General features: G+C 39.2%; 1 protein-coding gene across 4 annotated transcripts in view; it reads right to left on the bottom strand.

The window, feature by feature from the left end:
- Positions 1-23,751, bottom strand: part of EHBP1 (EH domain binding protein 1) — a 313,384-nt gene that overhangs the window by 180,890 nt on the left and 108,743 nt on the right. For 3 of the 4 annotated variants that reach the window (XM_063115970.1, XM_063115971.1, XM_063115972.1), the window contains exons 6-9: positions 12,327-12,508; positions 11,629-11,768; positions 6,181-6,303; positions 1,830-2,088 (exon numbers count right to left, since the gene is read on the bottom strand). In XM_063115970.1, the coding sequence (XP_062972040.1) occupies positions 1,830-2,088; positions 6,181-6,303; positions 11,629-11,768; positions 12,327-12,508 (704 nt within the window). Of the gene's footprint in view, positions 1-1,829; positions 2,089-6,180; positions 6,304-7,681; positions 7,787-11,628; positions 11,769-12,326; positions 12,509-23,751 lie in introns of all 4 variants that reach the window. The other variant, XM_063115969.1, reaches the window with a different exon arrangement.

The raw sequence follows: 23,751 nt of genomic DNA, 5'->3' as shown, positions 1-23,751 counted from the left end.
TTTCATTGTTGCAATAGAACTTCCCTGTCCTCTCCTCCCCCTACAGTACCTGGAAAGTGCCCCAAACATGTTCTGGAAGGTCCCCAAACCCAGATCTGGAGGGTTGCAAGTGGAGGAGAAATTTGTTTGGCTAGCAGTATCTGTTCCACTAGCAGATTACCAGCATTGGATACAACTCTCTATTTTTATAATTAACTTTTATGTTCTGTACTAATAATTAGGAACATAAGAAGCTGCTATATACTGGGGGGCTGTGTATACATCTTCTAAGCCCCGCAGTGGCTGCAAATTGGTGTTGCGTCGGTTATATGACACAGCCGCTGATTCACAGCCACCGCAGGGCTTTCCTGGGAAGCTGCGTATTTAAAAGTCGGACACTTACCCCGACTTTTACCACTGATGTGAGGTCACCATGGTCCTTCAGGTGGAGGTGTTCCGGGACAGATGGTCGCCAGAAGCTGGGCATGGGGCAGGCCCAGCGAGCTGAATGGCTGCCAGAAAGTCCGTGCTGCCTCCAGCCGTCGGGATTACCCGCTGCCACACCGTAGCAGGGAAACTGCAGGGTTTAGCAGGAAAGCAGTGGCAATGTGGTGCCGTCAAAGCAGGGCCTGAGTCAGACCATTAGTCCATCTAGACCAGTCTTGCCAACATGGACTATCATCACTTCTCTTAGCTCCACCTGGAGGTGCCGGAGGTTGAATTTGGAACATTTTGCAATGAAAGCATGTGCTTGACCACTGAACTACAGCCCCAACTGTTATCTTTGATGCCTATGTTTGATGTTTTGTCTATTTAAACCTCTTTTGATATGTTGTTGCATCCATTAAAATTGATTGGTATTTTAATCCTTCAATAAAAATAATTTTATATAGTTATAAATTTTGAGAGTAGTCAGAAAAAAAAGCCATGCAGAAATGGTGGAAGTTGTTACATCACAGAGGAGCCACATTTACAAAATTAAAATGGAAAATAAAAAATAGATGGACTTACAGTGCAAACTGATACATGTCTATGCAGAAACAATACAGTCGTCCGAACTTTTGACAATTGCATTTGTTCCCTATTGCCTCTAGAGCTTTATATGGCCGGCTATACCTGCAGGGTATACCCTATACCTCCACAATGAAAAGTCACTGATTCCCTCCAGTGGGGATGTGCAGCATGGGCTTATCTGTAATTGTTCTAATATTGTGGAATTCATTGCCCATGGAAGCCTCCCTGCGTTCACCCAACTATTCTCAGTTGGAGAAACTACTTTTGTGGCCTTTTAAACAATTCCTCAAGAAAAAAAGATATTGTGGTAACTGTTATGTATGCTTCATGTGTTTGCATTGCAGTGTTTTATGATTGCAAGCTGCCTGAAATAATCTGATAATAAGGCAGGATAAAAGCTTGCTAAATGATGTCTTACCTTTTAGCTAGTTTTGAATCTGTATGAGGACCACCCTCAGGTACACCTGAACTGAGAATGTGTGTTTTTTATCCTGAACGTCTGTAACATTTGCACCTCCCTTAAGAGTGTATTATGCCACCTGACTAAGGCCGTAGCTAGACCTAAGGTTTATCCCTGGATCGTCCAGGAGTCAAACCTGTTCACCTAGGTGACACACAGGGGATCCAGTGCTCAGGCAAGGGCGAACCCTGGATGATCCCATGATAAACCTTAGATCTAGCTGTGGCCTTAATGTATTCATGTTCCCTAAGTGGAGCAACTCATTCTTGTGCTTTATACAAGAATAACTGGGCTTGAACAATTTGTGCCCGGAGGCTTTGTGCTAAAATCCCAACTAATGCCCAAAGATTACTTCAAAGAAAAGTTATATACTTACTCATCTAACTCTTCTTCATCTGTTTTTGATGTGTCAGCATAGAGGTATTTGCTCATGTCCACAGGCCGAATATTTTTTCTTTTTGCAGGTTGAGGAGGAACATCTTGTATGGATGCTAGCATCTCTGGTTCAGGGTCTGTCTCATCAAAAGGGTTCACATACTCTGCAGCCTCCTCTTCTTTAAAGGGGTTGTATTCATCATCGTCATCATAGTAGGGTTCTTCTCCTTTTGAAGATGAAGTCACCTTAATATCTGGTTCTGCAAAAAGCAATATAAAATTTTGCTTCTTAAGCCATGGCTAGACCAGGCCTATATCCTGGGATTGTCCTGGGATCATCCCTGCGCATCTAAATGACCCACAGGGGATCCCAGGAGCAGGCAGGGACGACCCCTCCATTTGCCTGGGATAATCCTTAGGTCTAGCTAAGGCCTTAGAAAGAATTCCCACTGACATAGGAATTCCCACAGTTCTAACCATATAAAAACAACTTTAGCAGAATATAAAATTTGTATTATCCATAAACATTATTAGTATGGTAAGATGAATATATTAAATGGTGTTCTAGGTTAATGTAACCTTATGAGAAAAAGTTAGGTTAGGTGAACATGTGCCAACACCTTTGTGACTAGTGAAGTACAGAAAAAGCTATTCAAAAATGTTACCAGTATTGGCAGGACAGTTTCACAGGATCATCCACATAGGAGGACGCAGCAATGATAGTTTTCCAGACACAACCTGGATGAGACCCAGGTCCCACAATGTGAAGCAGACACTCCAAGTGGCAGGTTCCAGATGGGTTGCCATTTTCCTGCTTCCAATTTCCATCTTTGTGCATTTTTGTTGCATTTTTTTAAAAAAACAAAACAAAAATAGGTGCAGCAGGGGTTCATTTTGACTTTTCACTTGAACTGCCCTTGAAATGTCCAAGACCAGCACTGTGAGTCAGCACTGGCCACTGTAAAGAATCAATCACACACAAAAAGAACTGTAGTACCACCACAATACAAAAGTCACCTTAATTTTCTTGACGAATTGTTGAAAGTGAAATGACTGACCATAGAAGTTAGGGCTGCACAAGTTGTGACCCACCAAGCAAAGAGCAACCTCCCAGCCATACACTGTGGCCGCCATACGCTTGGGGACAGCCCTGTTTTTGCAGGCCAAAGCAAAAGTGAAACATGTATACCAAGTCCCTAATGGCCAATATATATGGCTGATGGGCCACTTTAGCTCAGTGAGTCAGAAGTTGCCTAGGATTGACCACATTCTACCTACCTATGTTGATTCTATGGTCGGAATCCTAGATATTCATGAGTTGGGATAGGCTGACAGTTCAAAGTAGATCCTATGGTAGAGGCATATTCAAGGACTGCAGGCTATGTTTGTGAAGAATACATGGAGTTCCCTAGATGAAGACCTATCACTCTGTTTATAATATTTATGACAAAATATAGTTTAAAGAGAGATCATAACAGGTATGAAGTAGAGCCTATTCAATCAACCATGAAACAAATAATGGATTAACTAATTATGCTTAGGTGTAGGAAATGCAATAGTTAATATTTAGCTGCTTTTATAATTTCAGAAACTGTTTTCTAAAGAAAAGACAACTTTCCAGATTAAGCACTAGCATCTAAGAGGCAAACGGAACAAACAAAAGTGATGAAGGAGATTAAAAAATAATAATAATTTGAAAACAGGGAAGAAAAGCATGTCCATAAAGAAAGCTGTTTGTATACTTAAACAATAAATCACTTGTAATAACACTTAGCACTTACATTGTCCTTTAAATCTTCAAAGGACTTTACAAACATTAACTAATTAATCTAAATCCTTCTGTCAAATGGAGCCACAGCAGAAATCTGGGATATATTACTAATCCAAGACAAAGCTAAAAGGGAAACACTGTTGCTGTTTAAACTGGTTAATCCTTCCTTAAGTATTACAGACTGAAAAAAATAGTTTGGGAGAACTAGTTTAAAAAATAAAGAACAATTACAATACTGAATTACACACAAAGGCAATGAATCCCACCCCCTGCTATGTTGAATCCATATTTTTGCTAGCTATCATAGTCCACAAAAACATCAGTGTTCATATCTGCCTGCATCAACATCCAGTACCCAGGATACACTGCGGACTTTATACTGTTAGTTTTACCCTACCCTGTGCCTGCTTACCCTACCCTGTGCCTGTTGGCATTCTCTTCCCCTCCTTATTGTTTTACTATGATTTTATTAGATTGTAAGCCTATGCGGCAGGGCCTTGCTATTTACTGTTTTACTCTGTACAGCACCATGTACATTGATGGTGCTATATAAATAAATAAATAAATAAATAAATAAATAAATAATAATAATAATAATAATATGTTAAGCACAGATGAGGACACTGATCTATGGTTTGCACCAGGTACCATGTGTTGACACAAGCTAAGGTGTGTGACTGTGTGTGTACACAATGGTAGAGAAAATAAGCAGACTTAATACACTAAAGTTATGTTCAAATCCAGCGCTGTCCCAGATCATGAGAAGTAAAAGAAAAGCAGCCAAACATGTTCAAGGCTCTTTTGACCACAGAGTAATCCACACCCACACCCACACGTTTGGGATCAGAGGAAGGTATCCCATAGGTAGGGATGAGGTTATAATGAAGGCAGAGGTTATAATGATACAGATTAAAATGCTGAGATTAAAATCAAGTGACCACAGACTGGGTTGCTGCCTCTGAAAGATCTTTCATGCCTCAGAGCATGCTTAATGCTCCAGAACAAGACTGCAACCCAGCTCAGCTATCAGAACAAGACTATCCCAGCAGCTGTAAGAAAATGCCCACCTACCATCTGTTGCTGGGCACGAACCCTACCTTTGTTTCTATTAATTTGCTTTTTTACTCTATATGTCCATGAGAATTTCTGATTTGAATCTGCCAGCCCAGTCTCCACAGGGCTCAAAAGTAATGGTAGTTCTGGTGTCAGTCTGAAGTCCACAGCTGCTACAGTAAGCCACCTGCCACTTCTTTGAATTACAGAATTGGAGGGAGGCTTGTAGGCCAACCCTACTTGAAGCAAGAAACCGAGAGCTAAAGCATCCCCAACAAGTAGGAGTCCAGTCTCTGCTTGAAGTCCTCCAATGAGGGAGACTCCAAGAAGTTTCTCTTAAAAGTTCAACCAAAATGTATTCTCCTGTAACTTAAACCCATGAGATCTAGTTCTGTCCTCTGGAGCAGCAGAAAACTTTGCCCTCCCCTGTGTAAAAAACATGAAAACTCAAGAACAGACCTGCTGGATCAGACCAAAGCCCTACCTAGACCAGCATTCTATTCATACACTAGCCAACCAGATCTTGTGGAACATCTACAAAACAGGCATGAGGGCAATAGCATGTCCCTGCTCATATTCCTAGCAACTGGTATTGAGAGGCATAATGCCTCTGATACTGGAGCCAATACATAGCCATTAAAACAAATAGCCACTGATAGCCTCATCGTCCATGAATTTGTCTAGTCACTTTTAAAGCTGTCCAAGTTGGTGGCCTTCACTACACCTTGTGGTAGCAGATTCCATAGGCTAACCATACACTGTGTAAAGAAGTGCTTCCTTTTATCTGTCCTGAAGTGTCATGAGAGAGGGAGAAAAACTTCTTTCCATTCACTTGGTCCACACCATGCATAATTTTTATACATGTCTCCGCTTATTCATTCCCCCCCCCAAGCTAAGCTGCCCCCCAAAATGTTGTAACCTTTCCTCATAGGGGAGCTGCTCCAGCCCCAGGGTCATTTTGGTTACCACTTTCTGCACTTTTTCCAGCTCTACAATATCCCTTTGGAGGTGCAATATCCAGAACTGCACCCAATATTCCAAGTGGGGTTGCACCATTATGATATTGGCATTTTTATTTTTAATCCCTTTCCTAATTATCCCTAACACAGAATTTGCCTTTTTCACAGCAGCCACACACACAGTTGACGTTTTCATAAAGCTTTCCATCATAAGTTCTCTTTCCTGGTCAGTCACCACCAGCTCAGTCTCATCAGTGTATGTATGAAGTTAGGATTCCCACCCACCTCACCATGTTCATTGCTGTACAGTTGCTTACACTGAACCAATTGTGCCATTTTAATGCCCATTTCCCCAGCTTGAAGTGTCTCCTTTTCATTTTAACCACCTTAAATAATTTGGTATTGTCAGCAAACCTAGCCACCTCACTGCTCACCCCTAACTCCAGATAATTTATGAACAAGTTAAAAAGCCCAATACAGAATTTTGAATTATTACATCCCTTGCTGTTAACATACAATGCCACTGTAAATCCACAAACAACAAAAATGTACAAAATAAAATTTTATACCTTCTATATCAGGGTGTCTGAAAGGGTTTAGTTCTGTTGTATCAGGATCTACAAATGGATTTGAGCTGGAATTGGCCAAGTCCTGGTCCTCTTCATCCAGGAAATTTAGCTTGTTGATAAGCTCTGAGAAGCCAAATAAAGTATTTTTCAATACAGCAAGAGTTAGGATTGGACATCTATTGTTTAAACAAAGATTGTATTCTTCAAAGTATTTAACACAAGTATCTGTGAGAACAATTAATCAAACCACATTATCAGTTGTAGAAGTTATATCATGTATTTTGTAACACATTATTAGCTTAGTGAAATGAACAGAATCCGGCAGAACAGACTCATTCTTTGTTTAGCGGCCAACGTTCTTCACTGCAAGGCCCAAGGGCCACTGGCAGCTCCCAATCACCTCAACTGTGGCTTTCCCCCCTCTCCCTCTCCCTCTCTCGCTTTCGGTTTAGAAGGGCTTCTAGGTTGGGGAGTCAGAAGATCTGCTGCTCGTCACTGATAAGGTGGCAGAGAGGGGAGGCAGAGGAGAATGCAGGAGCAATCAGCCAACTAGCTGTGGTTGGGAAAGAGCCCAAGAGGAAAAGACTAGTGTGGTTGGCTAGCTGCAGTGGTGCGCTATGCAGGGGCTGGAGGTAAAACAGAATGCGCAGACAAAGAGCGAGAGAGCAAGATGGATCTTGCCCGGGAGATTCTGCAGCATCGATTAAAGCAGAGCACTCTCAAAATGATGAGAAAAAGATCCATCCCAATCTAAGGACCAAGTGATCCTTTCAGAATTTTCCTGATTGGCAATTTGAATACTGACTGATAGAACTTCCTTGGATTACATGGAGGAGAAGCCCGAAAAGGCTTCCAGGCAAGTATGATGGAAGCTTTTCTGGAGGGAGGGGATGAGACGAGCAGCATCCGCTGGCCCAGGAAATCCCCCCAAGTGGTCTTGGTGGTGGTGCCTGGAACCAAAGTTGCTCCTGCCTCAAAAATAGTGGAAATTATTGGCCTATTTTTTTTTATAAGCAACCTGTGTCAAAATAGAAAAAGAATGACGTTTCCCATAACCAAGGAGAAGAACCTACATGCAGCATACAGGTAACCTCTGGGAACTATTGTGGTGTTTTAAAATATCTCAAGTACAAGTATGTATATAGTTGTGTGGTATCAGTAAGCTAATTTTACTAATGACTAATCAGGAGTGGGGAACCTGTGGCCCTCCAGATGTTGTTGTACTACAGCTTCCCAAATCCCCGACTACTGGCCATGTTAGCTGGGGTTGATGGGAGGTGCAGTGCAACAACATCCGAAGGCCCACAGATTGTTCACCCCTAAAACACCTGCATAATATCGTCATCTGTTTGTCAAACTACAAATTAGTTTCAGAGACTGCAATGGATGTCAAGCACAAAGGTACAACTCACATTTAAATAGGAATGGAAACCAGGGGGATAACAGGACACAGTAAAATACAGACAATCAGAAAGAGAAAGGAAGGAGAAAGCTCATAGACCTTCAGAGGAACTGGCTGATTTAGCCGAAAGCATATTTGCGTGCTTTATGCAGTCATCTTGATCTTCATCTAAGCTGCTCAGAGCATTCAACTGGTTTACAATTTCTGTAAACAGAAGCCAGTCAAGATAATTGTAAGGTAAGACCATTTAAAAGAAAAGGAGTACAAAGCATGCTGTTATTTGAAAAAGAGAAAAGGAAAAGAAAGGACACATGTTAATTTAGGAATACATTCTAGGGTGACTCATTACAATAATGGTAAAATAATCTTGCACCTTTACGATGACTTTCCTCAACATTTTAATGTAGAGGGACACTACCATCTATATGATGGAGAGAAAAAATGAATTGAAAGGGAGATCCAACTCTCTTTCATGCTCCAGCAGCCCTAAGGCCAGATCCAGGACTCATGACCTGTAGAGCTGAATTCGCATGTTCACAGGTCCTCTCCTCTCGCACTTCTTCCTAGGACTCTGAACATGCAGGCACTGACTTCTGACTCTCCCCACCCCCCATCCAATTCTGCCCTCATAACCTTCTTTTTTTTTTTGCAACATCTTGCCTGATGAAGAGATCTTGATCTCAAAATCTTGCACATTTTTAAACATTACATATAATTTTAATTTTGTTTCCCACTACAATTATTCAAAACAATTTCATTACTTCAACTTAACACAGATCTAGTATATCCATAGTTGCTAAATCACCTAGCCAGAACCTATTCCAATAATCGATAAATGGTATCCAACTCTTTTTGAAAAATTTGGATGGAGTTCATTCTTCCCTCCCATAGCAACTTAAAAAATGTTATTTTATTCATTATAATTTTTTTTTCTTTGTACAGAGATAGTATGCATGTTTATCACCATGCTTTTGTTAAGAGGATCCTTGCAGCCATTATAACTCACCATCATCAGTAAATCTCTAGAGATCTGATCTTTAATATCACCCAGCAGTATAGTTGTTGGAGTTAATTGCAATTTATCTTCTTCCAATATTCCTTAACAGGATTACAATGCCACCATATATAGGCAAACATTCCCCTACCATTATATCTCCAGCACCTGTTACCACTGGAAACATCCTAGACATCCTGGCTGGTGTATAATATCGCATATATATTATTTAATAGAAGTTTTCTCTAGAAGTCACATCTAGTGAATTCTTACAGATTTTTGAACAGGCATAATTCCATTGCTCCACCATGATTGTTACGTTAAATTCTCTTTCCCACTTTTGTTTAGCTACCTCTGTTCCATTATCATATATATAATATACTTTGGATAATAATGCTTTCTATATATTTAAGCTCAATAATTTCTCAAAAGTGGTATGAGTCTAGCTATGTTTACTCTAACAGTTGCTCCTTGAATGTAACTTTTAACTCTGTACAGCACCATGTACACTGATGGTGCTATATAAATAATAATAATAATAATAATAATAATAATAATAACAATAATAATTTGCAAATATTGGGAAAAGGGAAGGCACAGATTGGGCATATGCCAGTTGGGCATATGAAAAAACAACTCCCTGGGAAACATAATCTTTCAATTTTTCCAACCTGCTTGAAAATCACACATCTTGCACATTATTGTCATATTTTGGTTGACTAATAAAGGTATTACACCAGTATGGATTTTGATATGAGTTGCACAAATCCTTTGATAGACAAATACAATTGTGGATGTAAGGTATGCAACTTACCTAGTCAACTTGTATTAGATAAAAAGTTTGTGAAATTCCAGGCAGATCTAACATAAATCATCAAACCTCTTAACACTCACTTTATTAATTTATTTGATTTATACCGTCTTTCCATCAAAAAATGGCACTCAAGGCGTCTTTTCTCTTTTAACCAATTTATCTGCCTACGTTTTTTAATTGGTATGTATATGTTTATGGAGAGTGGAACAATTGAGTTGCTGTTGTTATTATTATTATTGCCATCAATGTGCATGGTACTTTGCAAAGTACAGGGCCCCGTTCCAAGGAACTTTGAATCTAACATTCAACAGCAGAAACAACAGAGGAAAGGGAGGGATTTGGAGGGAGGGGAAAAACAGGGAAAGAATACATGGTTACTCAACTTACATAGACTTTTACTGGGCTACAGGTGTGGCATGGAAATGAGAGGGATCTACCAAAGACTTCATAGGAAAGGTGAGTTTTGCTCCTGCATACTGTCTTGGTCCAGAGTGCCCCACCTAGGGTTCTTTGCATCAGCAGGGAAGCCTCCATCCCCGTACATAATTGTTTGATGCAGGCTTTGGTGGAGGACCAAGGAGGGCATGAGGAATTCCAAGGAAAAGGCATGTCATGAATTGTGACTGCATAACACAATTTAAACCTTGGTTCTTCCCCTCTCCTCTGTGACTATCCTTTCCTATGTTCATCTCCACATGAAGTAATACTCCTGGATTTGAAAATTTCAAATGCCTACTACTCGACTGTATCCCCTATAGAGTCATTTTTTCCATATAAGGACACATTCCCTTACTGAGGGTATTGTCAGCTGTGCTAAACTGTACCTCTACCATGTGACAGAGCAGTGATAGAGCTATAATTCCAACAAAAGTGTTTCTGGCTGTGGCATTGCTTCCTCACTGGTTCTGTCTGTATTGCCTATCATCCTTTTTACTGCTTGAGCTGGACTTTGGGATTGACTCAGTAGATCTTGCCCTTATTTTTTGGATCATGTCTTCAGGATGTGCAGAGCAAATCCAGTTGCCTGTCACTACCCTAGTGTTCTGAATGCCAGTTTAAGTTTTGCAAGAGTGCATGTGGTTTACTACCCAAGCAGGTAATTTCATCCTGCATGTTGCAGTCCCAGAAGACATCTCAGGCAAAGGCCAGTGACCTGTGACCTCTCCCATGCTTTCCTTTCTGGAATACATTCTTCACTGCCTCAGCAGGACTCCTGTATACACATAGGGCAGCATCTCTGCTTCTGCAGATTTTGTTCTGCAAGTGGAGCCCAGTGTATGTGCAATGGAGATTTAGCACTTTTGGGAGCACACAGAAATGAGTGGAAATGCTTGTTTCTGGAACAGGACAGGTCAATGGAGCTCACATAAGGGAACTCTGCCATCCTGAAGACATGATCCAGAAAATTTATTTATTTATTTATTTATTACATTTTTATACCGCCCAATAGCCAAAGCTCTACCCAGTCAATCCCAGAGTCCACCCCAAGCAGTAAAAAGGACAGGCAATACAGACAGAACCAGCCCAATCCTGAAACAAGGATTTCTGCTTGTTTGGGTCTTCCTCTAGGAAGTGTTAAATCTCTGTTGTGGAAATGGTGGGTCCTGGTTGCTCAACAGTATCAGCACGGGGAGCCACTTGTGAAACCGAATTGGCAGGGGTGTAACAGAATCAGCATGGGCACAGTGCCCCATTAAATGCTGGCTTAAAACACATATGCTGAAACCTCCCCTCCCCATGCCTTGAAGTAGTTTGGCTCTAGTCCACTGGTTTAGAGAGCAGCCAGCAACACAACAAAGGGGAGGTAGGCAAGAGTGCACAACTGTTTGCCATAGCCAGACTTTCAGGCTCTTCTGCAGCTGTCCAAGAGCACCACAAACACCAGCTGCCTGCATCACTTGTGGTATGCCTACCATAGAGTGGTTACCTATGATATAAATGTAACTGTACAATCCCAATGCGAATTGTACTACCTCCAGGTGCCAACATTGTGTTGTTTTTGGAGTCTTTTAAACCTTCCTTGGTAGAACAGCCTTGTTTTTATTGGCGCTTAAAAAATAATAATTACAATATGTTTTATTCTTTTTATCTTTCTATCATTTCATCCCTCTTTGTTCATCCCTCTGGAATCTGTTTGGATGTGGAGCAGCATACAAAAGTTATAAATAAATAAGCAAATAAAACCACGTTAAAAGACAAAAGCCATTTTAATTGTCACCCTTTTGGGGGGAAACGAACCTGTAATTTTTGCAGCCTTTTCCTCTTGGTTCACTCTGTTTTCTTCATCATCTTCATTGTCTTCCTCAAAATCATCTAAATTTCCAATATCCGCTTGCTTCATACTCATCAGACTTGCTAGGCTTTGCATGTCTTCGTCTCTAACAATAACAACAACAACAATTCACCTACACCAAATAATGTGTCGAGACCAATTATATGAGTTATCTCTTGCTGCACAGTACCCAAGATTTCTCTAAGCCACAACACCCAAACCTATTAAAACCAATGGTTATATTTCTCTTTTATGATGATAGCAACTCACCATCACCGACTGTATTCAAAACCCAGGTTCAGCATTCCCCAAAGAAGCAAACCAATTCTGATAGCTGAAGCTCTCTTATGTGAAGTGTTATAAACACTAGCTCTCTAATCCTTAAAACAACTCTGTAAGGTAGATCTATATTGTTATCTCATATTACAAATTATGGGTTGGGGCTGAGAGAATAGTTGCTTGCCTATGGCATTGCATTGGTTTATGGCTGAGGTGAAATTGCCCCAGGAATTCCCAACTATTCATTCTCTTAACCAAGTCAAAAAACATATGGTATGGTAGAGAATGTTCTCAGAATCAAACAGTATATACAGTAAACATGCTCAAAAATAATTCTTTGGAACATGGAAAAACACAACTTTCTGTCATCTCACACAAAACTTACGTTGCTTTTCCTTCCCTCAGGAAAATACATGACAAAGAGAACTGCAGGGTGGCAGATATAACTTTCTTAGACAAAGGCTTGAATTTTAGCTTAACATCAGTCTGTGTAGGCATAGGACTCGCATATTGCTTCATGTTAATATTGCTGGTGGCAAGAGCTTTCCTGCGTCCAGAAGGAGATTCCTTAAAGAAAGAAAACCCACCATGAAACTTTATGGTTATAAAATAAAAGTATATCAATACTATTACTACTACGGTGAATTAGTTATTTATTTAATGAGCGCCCTATTTTTGTGCCAGCCTGTACAACATCTTGGAGATAAACTTCCTTGGAGGCTGCCTAAAACACAGAAATACTCATTATAATTGTATGCATATACAGAACGAATGTACTATGGACTAATTAACTTTGTCTGTTCACAAATGTATTACAAACTCATAAAAAAACTCAGACATGAATGTATATAGAAACTATTTAAATATCATAAACACAACTACCAACTACTAAGATTCTCTTATCGACTTTAGTCAAAAACTCCTTGTCATTGCTTATTCACATGACTCTAAATCATCTCTCTCTTAACAAACACAGGTACAAACATTTCCCTCTAAGGCTCATCTCAAAAAGCAAAATCTAGAATACTATAAAAAAATGTTATTAAGAAAATCAGTCCAGTGGATTCTGGAGCTTGGGAGTTTGTTTCCAGAAGGGATGAATAAGGAGATACAATTTCTTCCCTTACGATTGTTTGGGATTTTTTTTTGTTTTTACTTCTTTATAAAAACGAAGATCAGTGATAGTTCCTGGAGAGGAAAGAATAGCACTCTAAATTTTGTTTTTTTAACATGAGCCCTAGGGAAATATTTCCACCTATGTTTCTTAAGTTTGATATACGAGTCATGTGAACATGGTGCAGTGACAAGCAGTTTTTGACTAATGCAAATAAGAGAGTCTTCGTTTTAGTGGGTGATTGTGTTTATTATATTTTGTTCATAAATACATGTATGAGTTATTTATTATTATTTTTTGTAAATTTTCTTGTGTTAAATGTTCGTAATGCATTTGTAAATGGAAGCAGTTAATCAGTCTGTGGTGTTTTTTGCACTATATAGTTTGGATGTATATGTGTGTTTCTCTGTTTTAGGTAGACGATGAGGAAGGAGTTCCTCTCTGAAATGTCTGGCAGGCTGGCATAAAAATAAACAAGCACTTTTGCAGTTTTGTGTCACTTTGGGGGTTCAGGGGGCTACTTTGGTGTCTCTCTGTTTTTGATCGACCAGATAGACCTTGCTTCTCTTTAGCAAGATTCTTATTCAGAGCCAGCTGATAACTGGTTAGGTTATAATACAACAAAAGCGTAATGTGGTGTAAACATTACTAGGAAATAAACTGTTCATACAGATTTACATAGAAAGCCAATAAAAAGTGTGATAATTTTCTCTTACTACTTTCGGAACACCTCCTACAATATATCTTGGATTCAGACAAAGAGCTGTAATATTAAGCTATTTTCACAATACAGCACAATGGGAGATTATTATTGTTCATATTAGTACAATAAATTGAAATTCCCTGATCACACTTTTCCTTTTACAAATTGTCAAAACCTTTGACCTTAATCTTGTTCATTGACTGACAGCAGCGGCCAGGGAAAAGAGCTTGCCTTGTTTGTGATAGTCACATCTGTTCAACTTGATTCAGTTGAGAGTATTTGCATATTCTTAAGTATTTCTTTTGAGAGGGTCTAAATCCTTCTCAAGTGTTTGGTGCATTTTTGAAATTCACTCATAAGGAATCTACATGCACTAATAGTTCTGTATAATATTACTATGCATAATCTGACAGATAAGGCTAGTTTTTTAAACACACACACACACACAAGGTATTCTTCAGGGATGACATATTACATTCTGACAGTCTACTGGGCAGAAATGTCAAGTACCTTTAGAAAAGGCTGCTTGAATGTTTTGATTGAATAGGTGTATTTCATTCGAGACAAATTACAACCACAGTGACAGTATATTCCTATTTAGGCAATAGTTAACAAATGATTAACAGTTTTTGTGTGTGTGGACTTAGTCAATCAAAATAATCTTTCTTCTAATTTCACACATATGTTTGTGGGGGGCTTGCATGCAATATATATATATATATATATATATATATATATATATATTGCATAGATATACTGAGATATGATGTTATTGCAGTACTGAGGAGCTATTGGGCCAATGTTGAAGGCAGATATAACAGGGATATATATCATCAACTGTCTCCATAAGCTTTTTTCAGCCATAAACTCTTGATATTAGATCAAATTAGACCCTGCTAGAATGGTTCCCCCCCCCCCCACTTTCAAATATCTACTTTTTATGGTTACACAAGGTTATATTCAACATAATGTGAGGAGATGCAATACTCTCTTCCTCAGAGTATTTGTCCCAATCCACTGGAATAGATTTGGGAAGGTATGGGAGGCTTCAGGTGGGAGAGAGAATTGTTTCACTAGCGATGTTGGTTACACTGACAGATGTAACCAACACTGTTGGATGCAACCCAAAGCATTATATTTTATATTTTAAAGAGGTTTGAATATCTAATAGCAACACATTCCCATTAGGTGAGCTATTCACCTGTAATCAAGATAAAGACAATAAGGGGTTCACAGTTTTGTAGTGTTCTTTGAGGTGAAGAGACAGAGATCACTATGCTAAATTTAAGACATTTTTCTCTGTTCAGAAGCAACTGATTCTGTGCTGCCCAGAAACGCCTCTATAGCAATCATAAAAGGTCATAAAGATGATCTTCTATGAAAATATTATAGGCATTTACTGAAGAAAAACCAGGGAGTCTTTTTTAAAACTTCTGTTATTTTTAAGTATAAATTAAGGCCAAAAATATAAAACTTATAAGGATAGTCTCTTCAGACCCAAAACAGAAACAACACGCTCTCTTTGTTGTAGTTCAATTATTTACCAACCTACTCAGTATATTTGGGTAGGGCTGACTAAATACAGACTGTTTCACTGCTAGAACAATATGGAACTAATGAAGCATAAACATTTCCTTAAAAATGATGCCCACACCTTAGTTACCAAGCAACATTCTCTGGCATTACAAACAGAGAAGCATTCTGATAGCCCTGGCACAGTTTCAACAAACAAATTTGTACTTGTGCGTTCCTGAGTACCGCTGCTGCTGCACTATACTGGAGTTATACTCTCAGGTGGATTTTGTCATCCCCACAGGTTCTTATATCTCATCCTCTCCTTTGTTTGGAAAATAAAAACTATGCAATAGTACATGGAGTGACTTGTGGTGGTGAGATATGGATTCAAATTCATGCTTAGCCATAAATCTTACTAGGTGCCCATGTACCAGTCAATATCTGGCAACCTGGCCTATTCCTTCTTTGAATAAATATAGCAAACATTTATTACCTTCACCATTTATTTCAGCAATTTAGGCTTAATTGCATCGTGGCACCCATGCTAAAGCATACATTTCCTTTCTACCACTAGATACCTTTAAGGCCTTTGATTGTGTATTCTACTCTGACATTGCTGCACAGGAGCACCAGACAGGGATGTCCTCTGTCTCGTGCCTTATTTGCTCTAGTGATAGAGCTCTTGGCCCATACGATAAGGCAGAATGGTAGAATTAAAGGAGTTAAACTCTGGGATCAGGAACACCTGGTAAATCTTTTCAGTTATGCCATACTTTTATGCCTCTCAAATGTCAAGAAAATCTTGCTGGCTCTTACAGAGACACTGACCATTTTCCAAAAATGCTTGGGGCTCTAAATTAATTATAGTAAGTCAGCACTGATGTGAGTAAATGTGCCGCAGGAAACCAAGCAGATGGTTTGGAATACATTTAAAGTGATACTTGGGTGTGGTTATTCCTAATGATGTTCACTGGTCGGTCAATAACCACACCCAAGTATTAGAGAAGAGGGCTGAATAATTAACTAAAACCAAAGCCCATTAATTAAAAATATTAAACAAGAACTCCATAGTTGGAAAAAACTGTCACTATTGGGTAAGCTAACTTCAGTCAAAATGATGCTAATTTGTCAGTCGATCACTCTCATTAAAAGGGATACTTCAATCCCATGGGTAAAAATGGAGATCCCTCCCTGTGAGGCTATTCAGTTTATAAAATGTATGAAATCTGCAATGACCAAAATAAAGAATCCCTTTTATAAAGCCATATTATGTTTAAGGAGACCTTGAACTAAGGGACTTGCACCATCTTTATCATTTCTAATTCCCTTTTTCAACCATCCTCAGTTTTGGAGCCTGTGCAAGCAATCTCATTAGACTTCTTCCTAAGAGGCAAACCAATCTTTAGTCTATGGAATCTCTGGTACAGATTTCCCATGATGGAGAACTGACTGGATGCAAAAACTGCACAACGCACAGGGAGGACCCAGGAACTCACAGAGAATTGTTGTGATGACTGAAACAGTATGTTAAAGGAGGTGGCTTTATTGATCTACAATTGGCTTCTACAAAATATTTACAGCAATTCTATGGGACTTAGACTTCAATGGGAATCAATGCTTGACTTGCGACTTTCAGAAATTGAATGGAATCAAATTTAAAACCATTCAGCACAAGGAAGCATCTATGAAAATGGTTCCAACCCTGAAGGCGCGCTAAAGCCTCGTCTAGGAAGGCCCTTAGAGAAGAAGGACCCTCCTAATACTAAATTTAAATTCTGGAGAGACATTTTTACAATATTCTCTGTATTTCTATTTGGTTATGAACTGAATAACACTGTACTTTGTTAAAATGTATAACAACAACAACAACAATAAAATGTAATCTGATTGGATTAGTGCTTGGTTTTATTTCTGGTCTGTTGACTGGAATAAATAAATGAATGAATTGTCTAATTGTCAACCACAGACACCAACGCTTCAGCCTTTACTTCCATCTTCCTTCCAGTCTTCCCTCTCTCCTTCTCTCAACAACCCTGCGAAAATGCGGACCATTGTATACGTGTCTCACAGCACAGCAACAGTTGCTCAATGAGCCCTGCTTTGCTCTACATCCACTTTTGTTGCTTTCCCCTCCCAAATATCACTCCCCACACACAAACTCAAAAGCCATTCCTATCTAAGAAGCATCACAAAGCCCAAATGGCTAAGCATTGCACCTATGTCTCCTAAAAATTTATCTGGCAGTTTGATACTAAAATCTCAGCCAAATTAAAATATTTCTTGCCCTCTTATTAAAGCAAAAAAAGACACTAAAACATAATTAACTTTTTTTAAAAAATTAAGTAACTCATAACAATTCCGGTAAGAACAGAAAACACAATTTTCTTTCATAATACCTCTTGTCATTTTGTATATGGCTTGATTATGTACTAGACTGTGAGGGCATGGTCTCAACAGGAGCAGTTATTTTCACACTCTTGGACCAAAGTTTTCAAACTTCAAATTAAACTGAAAACACATCCTTCCCCCATGTAACAAGCCATGGGCTTAAAAACTGTGCTCTTATACATATCATTCATGAATACCACATATTTATAGAACAAAAAATGACCCATGGAATATCAAACATTTTGTCCAAATACAGCAACATGCTGATCTTCAGCATATTTCTTTCCTTGGCCAGAACAGCTATCGTGATTGTCAAAAATGCAGTGTCTATGTTAGTGAAACTTCAAGGGTTTTGACAATATACCTGTTTGGCTTTTTTTTTGCTAGTGCTGCAATTCAGGGTTGCTTTTAAAGTTTTAAAAGTTAAGCACTTCCAAGTTGGTAGAAACTAGCTTACTGACATTGACTGTCTACTAGATAAATTGCTTCTACTCCAATTTCTAAGCCTTAACACATGAGAAGCATGGATATGCACAAATGAATTGCCTGAATATCCATAGACTGTAAACAAATAACAGTTATTTACAATGAGAACGGGATTCATGTTATAGATACTACTCAAAAATGCATGCGGTCTTTATATCTTCATTATGCCTTGTCACAGGTTTGGAGAGGATACCATAGTCCTCCGCATGCCCATAAGTAGGGCTGAGCTGTGTAGGGACATGGGTGTGCACGTAAGCCTACATCCAAATGTCTTCATGCATCTGGCTGCTGTTTAGATTTTTGCATGTTTGGTCCCAATAAGGCAGGGTTTCTGATTCTGGGAGCTCTGAAAGCATGTTTAGCTAAATGAATTACATTGGATTATGTTGTAGCCACGGAGACATTTGGAGATGGGTCTTGTGAATTCATTGCCATTCCCTTCGCAGCTTAGCCCTATTTGTATTGCAGGTGAATACCTTCATAGAGTCATGTCTTCTGTGAATGGTGAGTTCCAACTATGAGCCAATTAATATGTTACTATCAGTGGTATTGGACCCATTTCCCTGTAACTTCCTCTCATGCCGCTCTAGTATATATATTCAGGACTCGTGTGGATAGAGAAACTACATTGTTCCCATCACTCGAATGTCACATTCAGATTAAGGTGTGCAATGACTGAGTAAGGAGCTATAGTAATGGTCCCACCCAATATAGTAATGTTCCCTGGATTTAAAGATTACCAGAGTGTCATGGGGGAAGCCACAGACCTGGTTCACATGTAAAGACAAATCCTGAGTTGTTTAACCCAGGAATTGTCATGGCTCAGGAGCAGCAAGTACACACTGCCTCCCATGTGCTCATCGCTTTCACTTTCAATCAGCAACCCAGGAACTCACCCACCCCCATTCCTGGGTTGTTATTGTGACATCTGGGGTTAAACAATCCAGAGTTAATCAAATAATTGTCCATGATTTGTTGTCGTGTTAACTCTGGGTTGATTAACCACTGAACAACCTAGATTTCTGGTTCCGGATGTCATGACAAGCCAAGAACAGGGATATTCCTTGGTTATTTATTGAAAGTGGCACTGACGAGTTCTCAGGAGACAGCGTGTTCATTTGCAGCTATGCTTACTGGGTCACACAGAAACAGTTCAGTAACATAAGAATCACCCATTAGATGATGTGATTTCTGGATGAGATATCATGTGTGCCATTGAGTCCAACCCTCCTGCTCTATTTATTTATTTATTGCATTTCTATACTGCCCAATAGCCGAAGCTTTCTAGGCGTTTCACAAAATGCGGGAATCCACCTTAAAGCTTCCCTAACAGATGGTTGTCCAGCTGCCACTTGAATGCCTCTAGTCAAGAGGCAGCTGGACAACCATCTGTCAGGGATGTTTTGTTGTGCCCATCGCTTGCAAGACTTTTAAAATTATTTTATGTACTAAAACTTTTATTTTATAGATGGCTTTAGTTTTATTTGCATTGATGCGGCAACTTTATATTGCTATTGGTTTATTGTACTGATATTGGTTTATTGTATTAAAATTTTAAGTAAGACAATGTGGCGATTAACGGAAAGCAAGATATATATCTTTTAAACAGAACAGATAGATAAGATACGCACATATGAAGTGTGGATTGCTGCCAAGCTGTAGAAACCCTAGCCATCTCAATATTATGTTAATAGAACTAATCTTGTTTCCATGCTGCGCTGTTTCAGTGAAACCCTAGTCTCTCTTTGACAACTACCTAAGTTTTAATTTTTCATGATCAGAGCCTGGCAAATAAGGATTTCCAAACTACCTGGCCTCTTCCTCAAGGCTGTTTTCTCCCCTTTCCTTCACTGTCATCTTGCTAACTGCAAGGGGAACAGATCAAAAAGAGCACTGAAACACTCTGTTGCTCTCACGCACGCTACTGTTTAGTGAGCTCACTTACCTACGTATGGTGTAACCTACCCTGGATGAACAAGTGGTCACTAACAGCCTACATTAGCCTTTCCCAGCATGGTGCCACTCAGTCGTGTTGGACTATAATCCCCATCATTCCCAGCCAATGTAGGCAGGCTGGGGGTGATGAAAGTTGGAGTCCAACACATCTTGAGGGCACTGGGTTGGGGATGGGTCTCCCATATTAGCCCAAAGGCAGCCCATAAATTTAAAACGGAACAAGCTTGGACAATACATTTCCCTAACCACAATCTTAATATTATGCATTTAGCCACTAATAAAGTTTACAAGATCTTTAGATACACTTCCAATTAAATTTTGTTGACGTGATACAAAATGAACAGTCTAGAAAGGTGTAAGGGAATGCAGTTCTGATATGCTTTGCAGTTAATGGATGTAATAATATCTTCATTTATATTTTTCAAGTGTACTGGCACAAATGCACCCCACAATTGACTTACTCCAGAGCAGTACATAAAATGATTGTAACAGATCTTCACTGGGGAGAACTGACTGTGGATTCCAGATCAGTCAAAATTAATTTAATATATCCTATGGGTGCCCACCAATTTTAAAGGCTGCAACTATTTTCAAGGTTATGCAATAACATTTACTTTATGAAAAAATGTGAGTAGGATTCAACCTTAACGGTGAGGTGGGGTGGGGTCAGGTGGATGCAGTATTGGCAAAAGGGCTCCCTGGGATGTTGTGAAGACAAAAAGGACTAATTCTCATGTACGCTGCTCTGAGCTCCATGAAGAAAGAATAGGATATAAATAAATATCTTGTTGAAAGGATACAATTTTAATGTTACTAACAGTTGTTCTATTTGTTATTAAAACAGAAATATAAAACCTCACAAAGGCTTCAAATTTTTTTTGTAGGTGATAAATATTCCTAGCTTGTCCAAAACATGCTTGAAGAGTACATTAATTGTAAAAAAAAAAGAAAGAAAAAAAGAAGAAAAAAGCATGATACCAACTATAGTATATGAGGGGAGAAAAAAGTGAGCACATTAATGTGCCAATTGAAGTTCTGCTTTGCATATATTTGTATTAAGAAACACACAGGATGCATTTGCTTAAGCTTTCAAGTCAGGCCATTTTCAGATCTCATTCCCCACTTGCTCACTAAACAAAAGGAACATAATTGACAGAAAATAAAACAATACTTTTAGTTGATTTGGCTGCCACTCAGAAATACTGCTTTTTTACTTGCTACAAGAACTCCAAAGTAAAACAAGTCCAGAAGTTCCTGGATGATGGTCTCTTAAGCTACATCACAAGTTCCATATTGCGTAGGCTAAGCTGAAGAGATCACTGCTTCACCAGCAGAGCAAAATGGATCACTACAGAATCTAATTTGTGGAAGTATCGAGCAATTAAATGCTAAAATAGACAAGCTACAGGAAGCTCTCTCAACTGGAGAGAGTAAATTAGAAACTATGTCAGTTAAAATAATTTAGACAGTTGGATGGAAGATTTTGAGGGCCGAATGCAAACAGCACAATCTGGGCTGAGAAGGTGCTTAAAAGCAAAATCATGGCTCAAGATATCCAGAAGGTTTATTAAGAATGATGATGCATACGAATGAAGAAGTTAATGTTTAAACAATGTAGCACATAGCAGAAATATTCAAGTTCTGAATTATAAAAATGTCATAAATGGCTTGGGGAATGCCTCCTCCCATATGTACCTGCCCGGACCCTAAGGTCATCCTCAGGGGTCCTTCTCCACAAGCCCCTGCTGAAGGGGCCTTCTCTGCTGTGGCACCCTGGCTGTGGAATGAGCTCCCTAAGGAGGTTCGCTTGGCACCTACATTATATGCTTTTAGATGCCAGGTGAAGACCTTTTTATTCTCCCAGCATTTTAACAGTCTATAAAAAAATGTTAACTTGGTGTTTTAAATTCGTAATTTTGCATTGCTGCTGTTTTTATCTGGTTGAGCTTTTATATTGTATTTTATATTATGGTTTTATACTGTTGTTTTATACTTTGAATGTTTTTAATTTTTGTGAACTGCCCAGAGAGCTCCGGCTACTGGGCAGTATAGAAATGTAATAAATAAATAAATAAATAACATAAAATTCTTAAAAGCAGCAATAGCAAGAGCGTTTGGGATAGTTGACACTGCCTATTTGGCATAAGGTGGCACTGCCTTTTTGAATAACCCTTCAATTTCTGCTTCCAGATGTACCTCTGCTATATAATAAATAACTATTTCTCCCAGTCTGGAGCCTTATGTAGCCAAAATGGCACCAGGAACACACCAAAGAGATATCAATGAGATTTGGGGGGGGGTTTCCTTTCGGGAAAAGACTTATGGGGTAACCCTCCCCCAAACTGCCCAATGGGGGAATGGTCGTGTTCAGTGAGCATAGAATGCTTACTGAATGTTGGAGGGAAGGGGAACGGAAAAGTGTGTGTGTGTGTGTGAGAGAGAGAGAGAGAGAGAGAGATTGAAGTTTGTTTTAATGGACCCCAGAATTGTTGTTTTAAATGGATACTGTTGTTGTTTTTATACTGTTTTTATGTTTTTTAAAAATTTTGTATACTTTTAATGTTTACTATTTTTAATTGTTGTAAACCGCCCAGAAAGCTTCGGCTGGGGGGCGGTATATAAATGTAATAAAATAAATAAATAAATAAATTGAGAGAAATGGAGGATCCAGAAAGAGGGCATGGCAGGATGGCACATTAACTTGAGCACTCCGCACCCCTTTTGTTTCAGGTCTTGCCTGTAAATACAATTATTAACTTGGGAGATTGGTTTGAGTGCTAGAAAATAGTAATTCTGCCACAACAGGAACACTTGGCTGCAGCTTAGTGGCAGTGCACATGCTTTACATGCAAAAGGTTTCAGGGTTCACTCCCCTGCATCTCCAGGTACATTCACATTCATGTATTAAGGAGAGGTTTTGGTCTAATTTTTAAAAACTTCCCTTTGTTTCCTTCCCATATTTAGTCTCCTAGATTGCAAAGTATCCCAACATGGCATCACATCCAAGTAGGATTTGAAAATTTACCATCTGGCTACGGCTTGTTGTGCTGTGCAAACCTGGATGGCGGGGGTTGTGCGCCTGTTAAACAATCCTTGCATAGCCCTAGAACAGGCCATGGGTTATGCGAGACTTGTTTAACCCTTACAGAACCCCCGCTGCTCCAGGTTCACATGACACAACAAGCTGCAGCCGGGCAATGAATATTCAAAATGGCTGCCCACATGCACCAGCATATGCTGCAGCCCACTGTGGCTTAAATAACCTACGGTAGGCTATTTGATTATGTAAAGTGGCTTTCTCTAGTGAGTCAGGCTGGGGGGGAAGTTCACGATGTGATGAAGCCTGTTATGCTGTGCCCTTTTGATGTTAAAATTCGATCCAGCTTATTCCCTGCTTTACACATGGATGGGGAAGACATTTGGACATGAACAAAGATGGCCACCATGTCTAGTTTGGCCCACAGTAAAACTTTAAAGAGTTTCTATAACTCAACACAGCAAAACTTCAAAGAGTGTCTGTTTTTAGGATGTTTTAATGATGTATATTATGTTTTAATTCAGTTTTATGTATTTTATATTTACTGTTGTTCCCCACCTTGGTCAAAATGGAGAGGCGGGTAAGAAATAATAATAATAATAATAATAATA

This window comes from Elgaria multicarinata, chromosome 2, assembly GCF_023053635.1.
Source record: "Elgaria multicarinata webbii isolate HBS135686 ecotype San Diego chromosome 2, rElgMul1.1.pri, whole genome shotgun sequence".
In the NCBI taxonomy this organism is placed as follows: Eukaryota; Metazoa; Chordata; class Lepidosauria; order Squamata; family Anguidae; genus Elgaria; species Elgaria multicarinata.
This window is presented reverse-complemented; position numbering and strand designations above follow the sequence as displayed.